This window comes from Marmota monax, unplaced genomic scaffold, assembly GCF_021218885.2.
Source record: "Marmota monax isolate L192 unplaced genomic scaffold, Marmota_monax_Labrador192_F-V1.1 WCK01_AAM20220418_F8-fsc00059, whole genome shotgun sequence".
In the NCBI taxonomy this organism is placed as follows: domain Eukaryota; kingdom Metazoa; phylum Chordata; class Mammalia; order Rodentia; family Sciuridae; genus Marmota; species Marmota monax.
Window position 1 is genome coordinate 6733040 of NW_026693595.1, and position 16645 is coordinate 6749684.

The 16645-nt window shown below is 40.1% G+C and overlaps 1 protein-coding gene across 1 annotated transcript in view; it reads right to left on the bottom strand.

The window, feature by feature from the left end:
- Mamdc2 (MAM domain containing 2) overlaps positions 1-16645 on the bottom strand; it is a 169453-nt gene that overhangs the window by 46620 nt on the left and 106188 nt on the right. The window contains exon 9 of the mRNA XM_046459469.2: positions 14296-14561. Within this exon, the coding sequence (XP_046315425.1) occupies positions 14296-14561 (266 nt within the window). The remainder of the gene's footprint in view (positions 1-14295; positions 14562-16645) is intronic.

Sequence of the window (16645 nt, forward strand, 5' to 3'; positions counted from 1 at the left end):
GTATGTATTTTCTTTTCTTTTTTTATTTTTTGGTGGTGTTAGTGATTGAATTCAGGGCCCTTCAAATGATAGGAAAGGCCTCTACTACTGAGCTACATTCCCTGCCCCTATGTTTTCTTTCTAAAGTTAAAGATTTATGTTTTACTGATAAATCCAACAAAACAAACAGAATAAAGTATAAATATAGCTATTAATATAAGCTTCACACTCTAGGGTATTATATTTTTAAAAATATTTTTATCCAGTTGATAAACAATTGTTATTTATTATTTTAAAAAATGAGGTTGGAGGGGCTGGTGTTTTGGCTCAGTGGTAGAGCACTTGCCTAGCATGTGTAAGGCACTGGGTTCTATCTTCAGCACCGAATATAAATAAATAAAATAAATGTCTATTGAAAACTATAAATAAATAAATAAATAAATAAATAAAATTGGATAAATTCATGCTTTTGTGTTTGTTTGTGTTTTGTGCTGAGGATCAAAGCCAGAGGTCTCATGAATGCCAGGCAAATATTCTACCACTGCGCCAAATCCCCAGCCCCAAATTTGTGCATTTATTTTCCAGTTGTGTTTCTTTTTTTTCCCTGATTTGTCTGTATATATCCTATTCACTTTCCCATTACTTAGTTTATTTGTTGTTTATTGATATTTTTAGAGTAAATTTATACATGTGTATTAAATGTATTAGGAGTTCATTATATATGTTGCAGATATTTTTTTCTGTTTGACATTTACCTTTCAGATTTGTTTATGAGACTGTCCTTATTTGGAGAATGAAATGAAAGTACAACCGAATGTCTTGGTTTAAAGACTGAGAGGAAGCAGGAGAGCCACAAAGAGCCAGTTCTTAGGCATTATATGGATATACACATATAAGCTGATATTAAACAGAAAAATAGAAGCTCATGGCTCATCAGTTGTGTGAAGGGAGATGTGGACTAGCTGTAGAAAGACTTCAGTAGAGGTGGGTACTGAAAAGATGGAGCAGAAATATTCAGAAAAACATATATAAGAGAAGGAGAAAAAGATGGGGATATCTATTTGGAAAAAAAAAAAAGGTACCCTCTGGTGAAACTAGCCTTTTCAGTGACTTGTCAATTTCTAATTGCATGAATTGAGCTTTTAGCTACAAAGGGCAGCAAGAAAGTACCTGATCTATGAGCTAAAACAAAACAACAACAACAACAAACTACAAAAAACAGGGGATTCCTACAGAATTAATGGGAGGATCTGAAAATAATGTTACATCATTCAGAACCTAGGAAAACGATTCCCTAAAAACACATCAGTTATAAGCAGCAAAACATCCATAGGATATAAATTTGGAAGCTGGAGGGGAAGTAGTACTTTCAAGTTTATAGACAAACCCTGGTATAAATTATTGCTTAACTAAGCTTATTAGTTAAAATTATGAACAAAGAATACCTATTTCTTTCTTTCCAGGGGTGGGAGGACAAATGTGCCAAACCAGCAATATTCTGTGAAACTAATTACTTAGGAAAGTCATGAAAAAAAGATGCCCTGAAATGAACACTATGCTTACATAAGCTATATGTTTGCAACTACCGTTTGTGCTAATCAGTCTTATAATTTTCCTATAAGTTGACACTAAACACAGAAGCCATCAACAAATCCTTGAAAAGAAATGAAACGTAGCAAAATCAGAGTATTTCAACTCTGCCTCATTCATATTTAAGGTAACAGAAATTCCTGAACTGACCACTGCTGCTGAGTCTAGCTTGAATAACTCAGTGGTAGGCTCCTTTTCCATACTTATATTCAATTGGACATTAAAACTTATTCCACTGAACAGAATAATTTTCCTGTTAAGTATACAGAACCACCCTGATCTGGTTTATAATATGTTGATTATCTGTCAATAATTAATGATCTTGCTATTTCTGTTTTGTACTGAGCCTCTCTGCTTTAATAATTTTGGGACATAAATATCCTGGAGCAGTCTTCCCAGTCCCCAGTGTTCCCAGACACTGTGAAGTGTGGTAGGAAATTCATCTCCTCTCATGTGTCTTCTCTGCACATTGGTTTTTCTGGCTTTTCAATCCCTTTATAGCAGAATATTTTATTTAATAGCCACCTATTAATAAATCTCTCCATCAACTTTCTAGACTTGCTCTTTCATTCAAGCAAACTTTGAACTGCTGTCTTTAAATTTTTCAGAACACCAGGTACCTTACAGTCATTCACATTGGCATTATTTAAGAGCACAATTAAAAGGAAGATTTTTAAAATCCAAATCAGACTTAAATTTCAGGTAGTTTTCCCCCTAAAATAGGAAATATTTTTGTAAGAGGAAATAAAGAAATGGAGAGAGCTATTTCTTTATTGTTTATAAGAACTGCATCGCCGCACATTATTAAAACACAGTTTCTGTCATTATAATAACTAAAAACCAAATAATAAGGACAGACTTGGGGCTGGGGATATGGCTCAAGCGGTAGCGCGCTCGCCTGGCATGCGTGTGGCCCGGGTTCAATCCTCAGCACCACATACAAACAAAGATGTTGTGTCCGCCGAAAACTAAAAAATAAATATTAAAAAAAAAAGAACAGACTAGAGGTCATCTTAAAACATGTTGTTATTTCATAGGGAGAAATAGTTAAGGCCAGAGTCAAGACTCACAGCCAAGCTTTCTATTCCCGACCTCTTTCAATACAAAGATTTTATTCTAACCAAGTAAACACAAGTCAATGATTTAGAAGATTTCAAGGAAGGGGCTCTTGAGGTAGACCCTGAAAGAAAGGTAGGATCTTTTCAGGCATATTCCTGCAGCAAGATCAATGAAAAATACTTTGAGGTTGATAAACCCTTTGAAGGAGCATTGGAGGAGGAATGCAGAGGGCAGAGCCTGAGGATTTGAGAAATGAGAAACTGCACCAGAGCAGACAGTAATTGACGATCCATCTTTCAGTAAGTATGAAGGCAAAAGGTATGGGACAGGGTGCAGCTTAAATGTACAGAGATGAAAGGAAGGCTTGTTGTTCATCTGTGTTGAGTGCAGGAGGCCAACATATGTTGGCACTGTGACTAATGGAGATTGATGATTTGAGAGAAAGGGAATAATTTATGAAATACAGTCCCAGGGGAAGCAGGAGGGTGAGATCAAAAGTAGAGATGGGCAAACTGGTTTTGACTAAGAGTAAGGATTATACCTCCTTTTGTCAGATTAATCAGGAAATGAAGGTGGCAGGTGAAGATTCAGAGAGGAACAGAACCAAAGGGGTTCATGTTGAATGTCTTTATCCTTCTGGGAGATAAGCCCATGAGGTCACACCCTAAGAATCAACAGGGTTGGGGTCAAGCTGAAAACTTGTGAGTGAAATGCAAAATGGATCTGAATGTCTAGGGTGGAGAACAAGAAAGCCAATGGGAGACAAGATGAATGAAAGGCTTTCCCAGCAGCACAGAAGGGACAGTGGTTAGTCTTACTTTCTCCAGGTGTGCTGAGAAGCCTGGGGCAAAGACAAAAGCAGCAGCTGAGGGTTCCCATGGGTAGGAGGACCAAGGTGATGAATGAAGCCAGGAAGATGTATGGATGGGTAGAAGAAGTGGAAGCAAGCATGACACTGACCATGAGCATAGAATGGAAACTGTGTTGATGGGCAGGGAAGGAATCAGGAGAATTGGGAGCACCTGATAGAGGTCCTCAGGAAAAGGAAAATGGTGCAATGTAAGGATGGGAACTTGTTTCAAAGAGAAGAGTCACAGATCTTGTTTTTAGTAAATAAAAATCGTGAAAGTTCCCAGAGCATGCATATATGTATGATATGTATGATGAGTGTGTCCTTATATACATTCTAACAGGATATTTGTATTTTAAGGATTTACACTTAAGTTCTTTGGAGGACACTTTTCTCAGGAGCTAGCCAATAAGTTTTATTTCTCTAATTCAGTGGAGAAAATTTAATCTTCTATTATGGTTTGGATATGAGGTGACCCTCTAAAGGTTTGTGTGTTAATAGAGGTGGTAAAATGATTAGATTATGACAGCTGTAAACTAAATCAATGGATTAATCCATCTGAAGGACTAATAACTTGAATGGATTACTGAGTGATAACTATAGGCAGGTGGGGCATGACTGGAGGAGGCAGTTGGGGGGGGCATGCCTTGGGAATTACATATTTTGTCCCTGGCTTCTTCTGCTTTCTTGCTCCCAAGAGCTTACTTGCTGTCCTCTGCCATGTTCTTCCACCTTCCCAACCCAAAGCAATGAAGTTGGTCATCTATGGACTAAGACCTCTGAAACTGTGAGCCAAAATAAACTCTAAGTTGTTCTTGTTGGGCAATTAGGTTACAGTGACACAAAACTGACTAATACACTTTTATTCTTCTTTTAACAAAATAATTCCCTTGCTATTAATGCATATCCATTGACAGTTATCTTTCTTAATTATTTATTGAATATCTACCCTGTTCCAGAAATTGTGTTAGCACTGGAAATACAAATAAAGAAATAAAGAAGACATAGATCCTTGTTCTCCAGAAGCTTACAGTCTGACTTAAGGAGACAAACAGGTAAGCAGACAGTTTCAATATAACATGGTAAGTGCTCTGAGTGTAGTGTAATGTGACATCAATAGGAACTATGCAAGACGATATGTAGATCATATGCTTTGAGGGAATTGCCACCTTGAGAGGCTAAGCAAGATTCTTTAATGGAGACCATATCAAGAATTTATGTCACTGAATTCCTCAAACTTATGTAATCACAGAACCCTTGTTCAATGGAACATCTCAAGGGAAGTGTGTTCCATGGGACAAACCCAGAGAAAGGGTGACATAGGTTCCTCACCCGGTGAAAAATATGTATTCATATTTTTCAGACTGGCAAGATGGCGCTTTCTCCCAAATGCATAAGTGACTTTAGATAGGTTTACCACAAAGATTTTAATTTAGAGCAGATCATTAAGTCAGATTGGAAGAAATGGAATGCCTGGTCATTGTCTCATTTACAGGCTGTTTAACTTCCCCCCCCCCAAAGAAATATTTAATGAAAATGATATCGAGTTCCTCCCTGGGCTTCTAATTAACAGGCAAATGAAAGACTTTTGTGAAAGGAAAAACGGGCTGCAGGCCAGAAGGTATTGCAGGACCTAACATTTGTGCTGTGATGACCAAGAATGTGTTAAACTGGGGATTTTAAGGCAGAACCATGTGTACTTCATCCATATGGAATTTCTGACAATCACTGTAGTCTTTCCTGGCATTTGGCTTTTAGGAAAAGCACTTTGGAGTGAATTGTTTTCTCAACATTTTATTCTCTGGTATATAAACAAGTTCAAGGTAACTCTGGATCACCTACCCTCTATTCAGTAAAGTGCTGGAGAAAACAGCCCCAGAGAACGATTTCACAATTTACACCTTGCAAAAAATTTCTTAAGTGTTAAAAAAGTTGTTGTAGGTGTTCATGATTGTGCAAAAGCTGTTGTTTCTTTAAAAAGTCTAGTGCTTCTAAAAAAGATTGAACTCTGACCTCCTGATTTTTAGTTTAAAAAATACAGAACTTCATAGCAAATATCAGGGTGCAGAATTATCCATGTGTTAAATAAATGTTGTGACCCAGAAAATCATTCTTTAGTCTCGCTCTCTCTACTCAGCCAAATTTAATAAATGCTACTGATGTGCCAAGTAATATGCCAAGGGCTTTCACTGTGAATTCATTTGATCTTTGCCCAAATCTTGCAAAGTAGGTACTGCGAGCATGCCCTTTTTACATGTGGAAGAAAGGCAAATGTTACATAGGTTCATAGATTACAAAGTCACCTACCTAGCCCAAATTATCAAGCCATAAATGGCAAAGAACCCACAGCCAAGAGTCTCAAGCATTAAACTAACCCTCCAACTCACAGCTCTCCATAGTCCGTGTTGAACCACCTTAAATTCTAATCCCTCCGAGGAACCAAACTTATTTCTATAACAGAACAACCAGAGTCAATAAGAAAGCTCTCTTTTTAATTTTTTAATAGATCTTGTGAATTATGGCTGAGTTCCCCTTCTCACCTGATTTTGCACTTTTGGCATTAGCCAGGAAAAGCCTGGAGACCTTTAAGCATTGTATAAAAAGCATGGATTCTGGAGTTAAGAAGTCCTGGGTCCTTTCCCTCAGCCTGGCCGTTTAATAGCTATGTGATGTTGAACAAAGTTCTTAATTTTCTGCCTGAGCTTTTCACATCTGTTAAGAGGGGCAGTAATGCTTTCCTTCTTGGGTAGCTGTGGCAACAAATGGAGTGTTGGAAACAGTTCAGTAAAAGCCCCCACTTTCGGCAGCTGTGGTAATATTACACCGAATCCGTCCATACAGCTTCTTTGCTAGAATGGTCTAAGGGAAATTCTTACCATTTCTATAATTCCTTAAATAGAACTATATATTATAATTTTTGCTAAAAAATAGACTATTTAAGGAAGATAGCAAGGAGTTATTAATTTAATTATTCTGTTGAACTTTAAATGGCCTATGTAAGTATTGACAGGGGAAAGAAAGGCAAAGAACCTTGTGGAATGGAAGACCACGTGGGAAGGCTCAGATGAGGTAAAAAGTGGGCATCTGGAGTGAGGGACAAGAAAAGGGAGAGAGGCTGAAGGATCAGACTTCTCTATAGTTCTGCCCAGGCTTGGCCCTTGCTGTGCAGAGCTCTGTGACCACCACCAGGGAGAAGAATATAGTGCTCATGAAAGCAGGCACTTCCTTTGAGCTGGGCTCTAATGGACCATACTTGACTGGCTTTTAGAATTGGGGTGATAAGGACACAAAACACAGGCAGAAAGGTTTTTCACACAATAATGACAAGTGTGCTGGGTCCCCATTGGGGGCATTTCTTTCTAGTAGAAAGCTGGGTGACCTTGAACTAGTCTACATGCATTCGAGGAAACAAGCTCACTAAAAAGAGATACTTCACTTCTTTTACAGGAGGCTATGGGAATTAGATACAATAACAGAACATGCCCATGCCACAAGGTGGGTTTGGGGAGCATCGTTTTCTCCAGCTGCAAAGGAACAGGCCTTCCCTAGGCCTGGCGAGAGACCTGGATCTCTCAAAGATCCTTGCACCAAGGAGCAGGCTTTGGAGCTGACTGCTGTGCCACTTACCAACCTTAGAAAGCTCACTCATTCATTTCTTTGATCATTCATTGAGTGGGTATATATCAAAGAAAATGTATTGAGCAGAATTTTTCTGATGATCTATTTTGTACCAGGCCCAGTGCCAGATGGTGTGGATGCAAGATGAATGAGTCTAACAAGGTCCTTGTCCTCGTGAAGGTTAAATTGTCATAAGATACCAGAGATGGAAAATGTACAAGTAAACAAATTAGGTAATTTCAGACTGGGATAACTGCTATGCATAAAATACATAAGCAATATGATGGGGAATAATCTGAGGATAGAGAAGGAAGTTACAGGCCACGTGGTCAGTAAAGTTCTTTTCTGACAGGAAGCCCTTAGCCTGGCACAGAAGGATGTGAACCGGCCTGACTGGAAAATAGCTGGGGAATGAGCAGCCCACAACTAGGCCAAGGCTATGACAAAAGAAAGGCTTTGCGATCCAGGGGACAGAGAGAAGGCTGTGTGACTGTGTGGACTGTGTGCCTCTCTGATCATAGGCAGAGAGAGGGAGATGAAGTCAGCAACGAAGGCAGAGACCAGATTGTGCAAGGCCTTGTAAGCCACAGTGATGGAAGAAACTTCTATTGTAAAGATCCTAGGACAGTTTCATGCAGGAAGTGCCACAATCTGACTCTTGTTTCAAGAATGTGATTCTGGCTGCTCCATGTGGAGTACAGGAAAGGACTAGGTAGAAGCAGAAAAAACATCTGAGAGGATTTCCAAGGAGTTTAGGTGCAATGTGGTGGTTTTGTCTTGGGGATGACTGAGGAAATAGAAAGGGGACACATCTGAGATGAATTTTAAGGATATTCCTTAAGGACTTTGTCTGGAATTAGGAAGACAGTGCTAAGGAAATAGGAATAATCAAACTAACTTGTTGAAACTCGTTTTTTTTCACCTGTAAATTTGGAATATGGAGTTGTAGCATATTGTTTTAGGATAGAACAAGAGACTGTTGCTTGGTTCAAAGTAGATACTTAATAAAGAGCCATTTTTTTCCCTGGTTCTGACCTGAGTTGAACTGGAACTCTCTAGAAGTTCCAAAAAGTTCATTTAAGAATCAGTCGTTATAAATTCCAGCTATTGCAAAATGTATGCTAAGCTCAATATGCTCAGAAAAATCTCTTAAACTGTCATAGTTTGGAATAAGTTAAAATATGCACTGAGTTACTAAACCACAGAGAACAGCCAATAGAAGCTTCCAGATAACCTGTAACAGCTGACAAGTATTTGTCCTGTGCTAATTTTAGGTGCTCTGTGACTTAAAACTCCTTTCTAAATGGCAAGAATATTTGGAGACACATGTTCTGTCTGTGGACAGAAACCACAGGTGGGAAACAATCAAATATGACATAGGTTATAGTGTCATATTTCTGGAAAACTTTTATCTTTAGGCTTTGAAAGGGGTTCCCAGATTAAGTGGTATACACAAACACCATAGCTCTGTCTCTATCTTTCCAGGGGCAGGAAGAACCACTCACCCAAGTCTGTTGCTACCTAGCCGTGGGCTCAGAGGACTGTCTCTCAGCATTTCAGGGTGGAAACCTGGGCAAGAACCCTCCACGTACATGCACTTGCCTAGGTCTTTAGCCACTATGAAACCTGCTGGTCTGCCATGCCTGGTTTCAGTGTAGCTTAGCTGAATACAAGTCTGAAAGTCTTTCTTATTTCCTTTCCTGTTTTTATCATGGTTAGTCATTTAGAGCAACAGTTCTTTTTTTTTTTTTAAGAGAGAGAATTTTTTTTTTTAATATTCATTTTTCAGTTCTCGGCGGACACAACATCTTTGTTTGTATGTGGTGCTGAGGATCGAACCCGGGCTGTACGCATGCCAGGCGAGCGCACTACCACTTGAGCCACATCCCCAGCCCTAGAGCAACAGTTCTTGCTATTGCATTGCATATAACAATCAACTGGAGGCATTTAGTAAAATACTGATTCCAAGACCGGGATTCTCTCTCCCCACATGTGGGCCTTCTTTGGAAAGTGCTCACCTGAAGCGTGCTGTCTTGTCCAAGGTAATGCCTTTGTTTTCCTGTGGCAGCCAGCATCCAATGACTGACGGATGCATGTCACTGAAGACAGGACTGCTCAACCAGGGACAACTGAGAAAGGGCACAGAGCTTCAGAGTCACTGTAGGTCAGCTGAGACCTCCACTGACAAGTCCAAAGCCTGCTTTGCCTAGTTCTGCTTCTTTCCTTTCCCTTCCTTCTGTAGTGATTCCAGGATGATGGCCTCACAGAATTCCTGCATGCTAATCTCCATCTCTTTGTTTTCTTTCCTTCATTTGGGATAAATTTTGGGCATTAGCACTTGAAGAGCTCCCCAGAGGATTTTAATGAGAGTCCATAAGCCCTATTCAAAAGTCAGAATGTCGCAGTCAATAACAGCCATTGAGCATCAACTGTGTGCCAGGAGTTTACTAGATTTTGGGTTCTGGATGGAATAGGAAGAAAGAAATTAAGAAAGCTGTTTTATGATTGTAAAGCTAGTAAGTGGTAGAATTAGGATTTGAAATCAGAGACATTGTGTCTATGTTTTCTTCAGGAGGATGAAGGAGAAGTACAGGGTGCACAGGAAACCCTTATCTGTTCCCGGGAGTGGTGTCAGAGAAAGATTTTCTGAGGAATTGAGATTTGAGGTTTAAGCTGAGATATAAATAAGAAGAGTCTAGGCAGAGGCAACAGTGTGGGCAACGACTCAAGCTAGAAAGAGCTGAGTATGTTCCAGGAACTGATTGTTCAGGGTGATTAAATGCAGAGAACAAGACACAGAGCTAGGGAGGTGGAAAATCAGGGAAAAAAAAAAAAAACAAGAAGAGAAAAACAAGACCTGGAATTGGAGTTTGAATACAGCAATAGGGAGTAGGGATGAAAACTCTCAATTTTCATTTTCTCTCTCATCTTAAATAGCTTATTTAGAAAATATATTTTTAAAATTTTTAGTTATAGATGGGCACAATATCTTTATTTAGTTTCCCTATTTTTATGTGGTGCTGAGCATCGAACCCAGGGCCTCACATGTGTGAAGCAAGTGCTCTGCTACTGATCCACAACCCCAGCTCTCGTCTTAAATAGTTTTTGTATGTTCATTTCCACCTGTATATGTTTTAAAATACCTTTGTAGTTGTAGATGGACACTAAAGTGGATTTTAGTGGACTTAGTTTCCTCCTGACTTAATACATGCCTCTATCAGGGACAAGTGGTTCTCTCACTCTTTATCAGGGATCTACAAAGAACTACAGGCCACCCTCAGACATGTATCCAGAGGTTTGTGGTATTGAATTGTATCCTCTCCTCATGTGCATGGAGCTGAATCCATGACTAGCTCCTTCTCAGGGCTCTTAGAACTTCCCTGCCCCACTGGGTCTGGATCCATCACTCCCTGTCTCTGGGGAGGAAGAGTGCTGTTGCTGGAGACTTGTGAGCAGACAAAAGGACAAATTTTCTGGACACCCTTATATACTGGGAGGTTTGCTCCAATTCCGTGGGAGTCAGGAAGGAGCAGGGAATGAGCAGATTCCTAAATAATCCAAGTGTTTGCCAACAGAGTGTAGGGGGAGAGGAGCAGGGTGATGAGCAGGAGTTAGAATCCAGCAAAGTCTGAACCTTAATCTTACAAACATTAGCTCAGCTGGGTCTCTAGTTATCATTATTATTTTTTAATATTATTTATTAGTGCATTATAATTAAGAGTTGTCATTATTTTTTATAACAATTATCCAACCTATTCCTCTATTTTCCTGTGCAGTTCTTTCATGAGACAGTGACAGCTACACTATATTTAGTTGCTTATATTAATCTTCTATTATCTGTGATCTCCTTCTCAAGGATAGAATCTGAACCTTATTCTTTATATCCCTTGCACTGAGCATATACCCAACACATGGTACCTGAATAAGAAATAAATAAGTGAATGGATAAATGAATGAAAACCTGAAAGCCAAATAAATGAACAAAACACTTATTATATCCTTTTTTTTTTTAAAAAAAATCAGCAAAACAAGGTTTTTGTTATGGTTTGGATATGAAGTGTCACCCCAAAGCTCGTGGTTCAATGCAGGAATGTTCAGAGGTAAAGTGGTTGGATTGTGAGAGCTCAGAGGTTTATGAGAGTTGTAACCTAATCCATCCTAGTTTGAATGACTGGGTGGTAACTGTAGTAGGTGGTGCAGCTGGAGGAGGTGAATCATAGGGGTTGGGGAGAGTGGGGGTGTGTGTGGTGGGGGGGTGGGCTTGTTCTTCCCTGTAGGGCCCCCTTTCTCTCTCTCTCTCTCTCTCTCTCTCTCTCCTTCCTGACCCTGTCATTGAAAGACCTAAGCAACCTCATTCTACTTGGAACCTCATTTTGCTCTGAAACTTAACCTCTGACCTACTGCAGTCCTAAAGTCAGGAAAATACCACAGAAAAGCTCTGTGGAAACAGTTCTCGGAAAAGCTGCAGATGGTGATCCCCTAAGATAGGCCAAGATATCGAAATATCTGAAATTCCAGATGGCCCCCACCTAGGTGTGGTGACCAATATCTAAACTAGAAGCCCTGCAGCTTGGCACGTACCCCCCCTTGCGACACCCTCACAGTTTAAACCAATCAATTTTAAGTGTGTCAACCCCTTGAACTAACCAATAATCCTTTCCAGATTCTTTCCTGACACTTGATACGCTAATCATGTTTTAGAGTTGTTTTATGATTTTCCCACGGTGTGTGATGATTTGCTAAGAGATGCTATGATGTATGTGGGGGTCCCTGCCTCCTCCAAAGAATGTATAAAACTGCTGCAAACCCTGGGCTCGGGGCCTCTCAGCGTCACCAGTTGCTGTGTGTTCGTGGAGGACCGAGCTAGCTTGCAATAAACACCTCTTTGCAGCTTACATCGATCTTGGTCTCTGGTGGTCTTTTGGGGGTCCCGAATTCGAGCATAACATCATGAGCTGAGCAGATTTCCTCTGTTGGGCCTTTCCCGCATGATGTGCTGCCTCACCTTAGGCCCAGAGGAAAAGAGTTGGCCATCTGTGCTTTGAGAGTCTAAAATCATGAGCCCCAAATAAACTTTCCCTCCCTTAAAAAATTATTCTTATCTGGTATTTTGGCCACAGTATTGCAAAGGCTAATTAAAATAGTGTGGAACATAAAAAAAAATTTCATCCTTTCTGGTGCATCCCTAATTATGTGAATCTGGCACATGCCTGTTCATGTATGTATGTGCATGTGTATGTGTTGCTATAACTCTCTGAATAAGTTGAATAATTGGTTGTGGCAAATTAAGTCTTTGGGATCCCTCTAAGATACAGAGAAACCCAGACTTCTCTAGGACCAATAGATCAAAGAGGAAGTTCAGTAATGCTGCAAGTGTCAGATGACATTTCCTATTGAGATCATATTTGGAATTGCCCAGGCAATAAGCTTAATAATCATGAGCCTAGGTTACAAGTGATAACTACACAGAAACACCAATTTGCTTCCTCTTTGGCCTGAAGAGCTGAACCCAATATTTCAGTTAATTCAGGTAATCATATATGAAATTAAGCAGGGGATACCTACCATAATACTACCTATTTAATTAGCACAAAATAACAACAAGCAGTGTCTGTTAGACTGAGGCAAAAACTTGTACGCTTCTATTCTGGTATTATAAATTTGTTCAACTCTTTAGAAATCAGTAGGCCACCTTGCATGCACAAGGCCCTAGATTCAATCCCTAGCACCAAAAAAAAAAAAAAAAAAGAAAAGAAAGAAAGAAAAGAGAGAAAGAAAAAAGAAGTCAGTAGGCCATGGAGCCTGCCACACCATTCTTGTCTAGTAATGGAAAATAATTTTGCAGGGATTTTTAGAGATCTGATTAATCATTTTAAAGATTTAATTATGCCCTGGTGGATGATCCAATGGATTAAAAGTAACGAAGCAACACAGTAACAGGAATGATGTACAACATTTCTTTTTATCTTTTAATATTTTTTAGTTGTAGATGGACACAATATCTTTATTTATTTATCTTTATGTGGTTCTGAAGATTGTACCCAGTGCCTCATGGATGCGAGGCAGGCACTCTACCACTGAGCTGTAGCCCCAACACCATGTACAACATTTCTTTAACAAGAAGTTCTAGATGGATACAGGTATGATTCTATCCAGGTGGTTATAACTAAGAGAAGTTCAGGCTACGAAGATTTGTGAAGAAGGTTCTCCTACTTTCCCAGGTTTGAAGCTTTTCCTAGGGAGCCTGGACTTGGAGCATTTCCTGGACAATGAATGTGATCAATTGATTCATTAATTCATTCAAAAATATTTACTGAACTCCCATTGTACCAATCATCTGTTTGGAGAAAGGACCTTTTTCATGTTTCTGTGGGCCCTTATCTTGCACAGAGAGGATACTCAAGAAATATTTGTTGATTAATTGATAGGCTGAAACAAAATGGATCTTTTTTGTTTCATTAGTTTCATTTCTGGGTTGTAGTTGTAGTTGACAGAATTTATTATATCTGAAAAATTTTCTTAAGTTTATGAGTTGGGAACCTAGGAGATTAGGCTTTTTTTTTTTTTTTGCCTTTCCTCTGCAATAAAGGTGTTTTGTATTCTTGTTGCTATCAGGATCAGCTGCTGATGAATCCCTCATGTAAATTCTCTGACTGGGGCAGGGTTGGACCTACACTTTGAGCATACATCCTCTTCCCATCCTGTACACAGTAGAGCCTTAGGCTGTTGACCTTAAACATTTAACGCTGGACCAGGCTCAGTGATTTCATCTGTTTTTAAATCCTAGCATTCTTACATGTGTGTGCATGTGTGTGTGTTGTGTGTGTGTGTGTGTGTGTGAGAGAGAGAGAGAGAGAGAGAGGAGAGAGAGAGAGAGGGGGAGGAGAGAGAGAGGAGAGAGAGAGAGAGAGAGAGAGAGAGAGAGAGATATGTTTTCATATACTATAGTCTGAGGACAATCTACAGGAGACCTTAAATGAAAAATAACCAAACTCCCTGGATAGTCATGATCTGGAGACCCAGATTGAAGAAGAACTGAAGGAATAACTTGTACATGGCTGGTGTAGTGTGTGGGGGCAGGGCTGAGAGCCTAAATATAAGGGACATAACACATTACCAGCTGACAGTGACTAAACAGGAATTCACTAGTCCAGTCCAACAATTGCAAATGGAAAAAAGATGTATCCGTTCTACTGTACCTTGGTAGGCATGGGCTTCTTAAAGGTGATTTCAGCTTGCATCCAAACACCCCTTGGGGACTCAAGCAGGGACCAAATCTTCTCTTGAACTACGTGATTTTCTTCAAAGATATAAACTGCTAAGGTGTCACTCATTTTCAAAAACCCATAGATGGCATAATAAAAACGTAGGCAATACTGTAAGTTTCCAGGTAAGGAGGGACCATAAAGCCTTCCAATGTAGCCAGGCTGAGAAGTAAACTTTGTGTTGGCCAGCAAGTAATATCCTGTCAACAAGACAAAGCATTTAGTGTAACAGCAAGGCAAAATAATCTACCCCAGATTATCAAGTGGCAAATGTGGCTAAAGGTAGTGGGATTTACCAGCAGAAACTATTCCCATAGGCTACAATGCAAGAAAGGTTTAAAAAATATTTAATTTTTAGACGTAGTTGGACACAATACCTTTATTTTATTTATTTATTTTTATGTGGTGCTGAGGATCAAACCCAGGGTCTCGCACATGCTAGATCAGGGCTCTACAGCTGAGCCACATCCATAGCCCCAAGAAGGGATTTTTAAGTGATAAAAAACATCCATGTGCCTCCATTGCAAATGAAACCTTCTGCAATCCTAAGTCATTTTCATGAACTAGTATAGATTTCCTACTTCATAGGCCCAGATTCTAGTCATCAGTTAAGAGTAACACTTTTCATAAAATGAAAGGGATGAAATCAGCTTGGGGCTAAGAGCTGCCGGTGTGAACGGGCTGACTTAGGTGGTACGCATAGTACCAGGTCATAGTGAATGGAAGGCCCAGAGTTTACTTTTCCTTCCTCTCTTTGCAGTGACCAGTAGGGCTGGAAAGTATGACTAGCTGGTCTGACAGGCTTTGTGGCATTTGTGTGTCTGGATAGACCCTACTCCTCTCCTGATCATGTGTAAACCTGTCCCCAAAGAATAGGTTTCCAATCAGAGGGTGCTGAAGATCTATGTTCTTCCCTTATTTCTTCTAAATAACATAAAGAAGGACAGGAACCTCTCCCTCCCACCTGTCCTTCCACCCACAAAGTCAACTTAAAATAGGTCTATGTATCCTAGAAAGCCAGGGCAGAAAAGAAAAAATAAAAAACACATTAGTTTTTATTCCCTTTTCTGCTCATCCTCCTGTTTTTATTTATTTTTTTTCTTTCTGGGCACCTCAGTGTTTGCTCTACAGTTTAGTTCTAGCCAGTTATTTAACTCACTTTATAAGATGAGGAAGAGACACCAAAGCTCACTCTCTTTCCTCTTAAGGACATGTGAGGGCACAGTGAGAAAGAGGCTGCCTGCAAGCCAGGAAGAGAGGCCTCCCCAGAAACAACCCTGAGGCACCTAGGCCTTCACCTAGCCAGCAGAGCGATGAGACAATGCATTTCTGTTGTTTAAGCAGCCCCGTCTGAGGTACTTTGTTACTGCAGCCGGAGCAGATTAATATGGCGGCCACTCAAGAGCCAGAACAACCTTTTAAAATCCTAAATTTAATCCTTATCTTCTCTGCTTAAAAATCTTTCAATGGCTTCTTGAGAAATGGATGTGACTCCATTTTTGAAGATAGCTTCTACCTCAAGGCCTGTTCAGAGGGAGGGAGCGTGACCCTTGTCCTTGGAGAAACCCACAGAGCACTCCTGGGCAGATAGCCACCTGCTGAGTTGTTTGTCTGCAAATAACAGGAAAGATCTGCAAAGCTAGGTGTCCCTGACTCAGTTAGGCTAAGTGAGGACCCATAGCAACCCTCTAGCAACCACTAATCAGCATGAGACAGGGAGAATACCTGGGATGCCAGATGACCCCCAGTAGTCTGGGTGGTTGATAACATGGTAGGAAACCATGTAGTTTTGCACATACACCCCTCACGGATTAAACCAATCAGTTCAAACCAATTCCCCTCTCTTGTACTAACCAATCACCCTTCCCCAACTTGTTCCCGCCAGTGAATGTGCTAATCAATGTTAAGAGTTGTTGTTTGATTTTCCCGTGAGGTGAAATGATTTGCTGTGTGATGCTGTGATGCATAGAGTATACCTCCAAAACCTATAAAATCTCACTGAACAAAGGACTGGGACTCACTCCTCAGGACTGCTGCTTTGGAAATGGTTGTTGAGTCCAGGCTCAAGCTTGCAATAAAGACTCTTGTGTGATTGCATCAGATTCAGCTCCTGGAGGTCTACTGGAGTCCCACGAATCTGGCATTACCTTCTCATTTTCTTTATGATCAAATCCCCAGCACTTACTCTGGTCTTCCGCATCCATAACCTATCTCCCTCAATAACTTCATGTCTTCCACTCTCGCCACCACTTCCCCATGGTACAGTCATGCTAACCTTCCTATG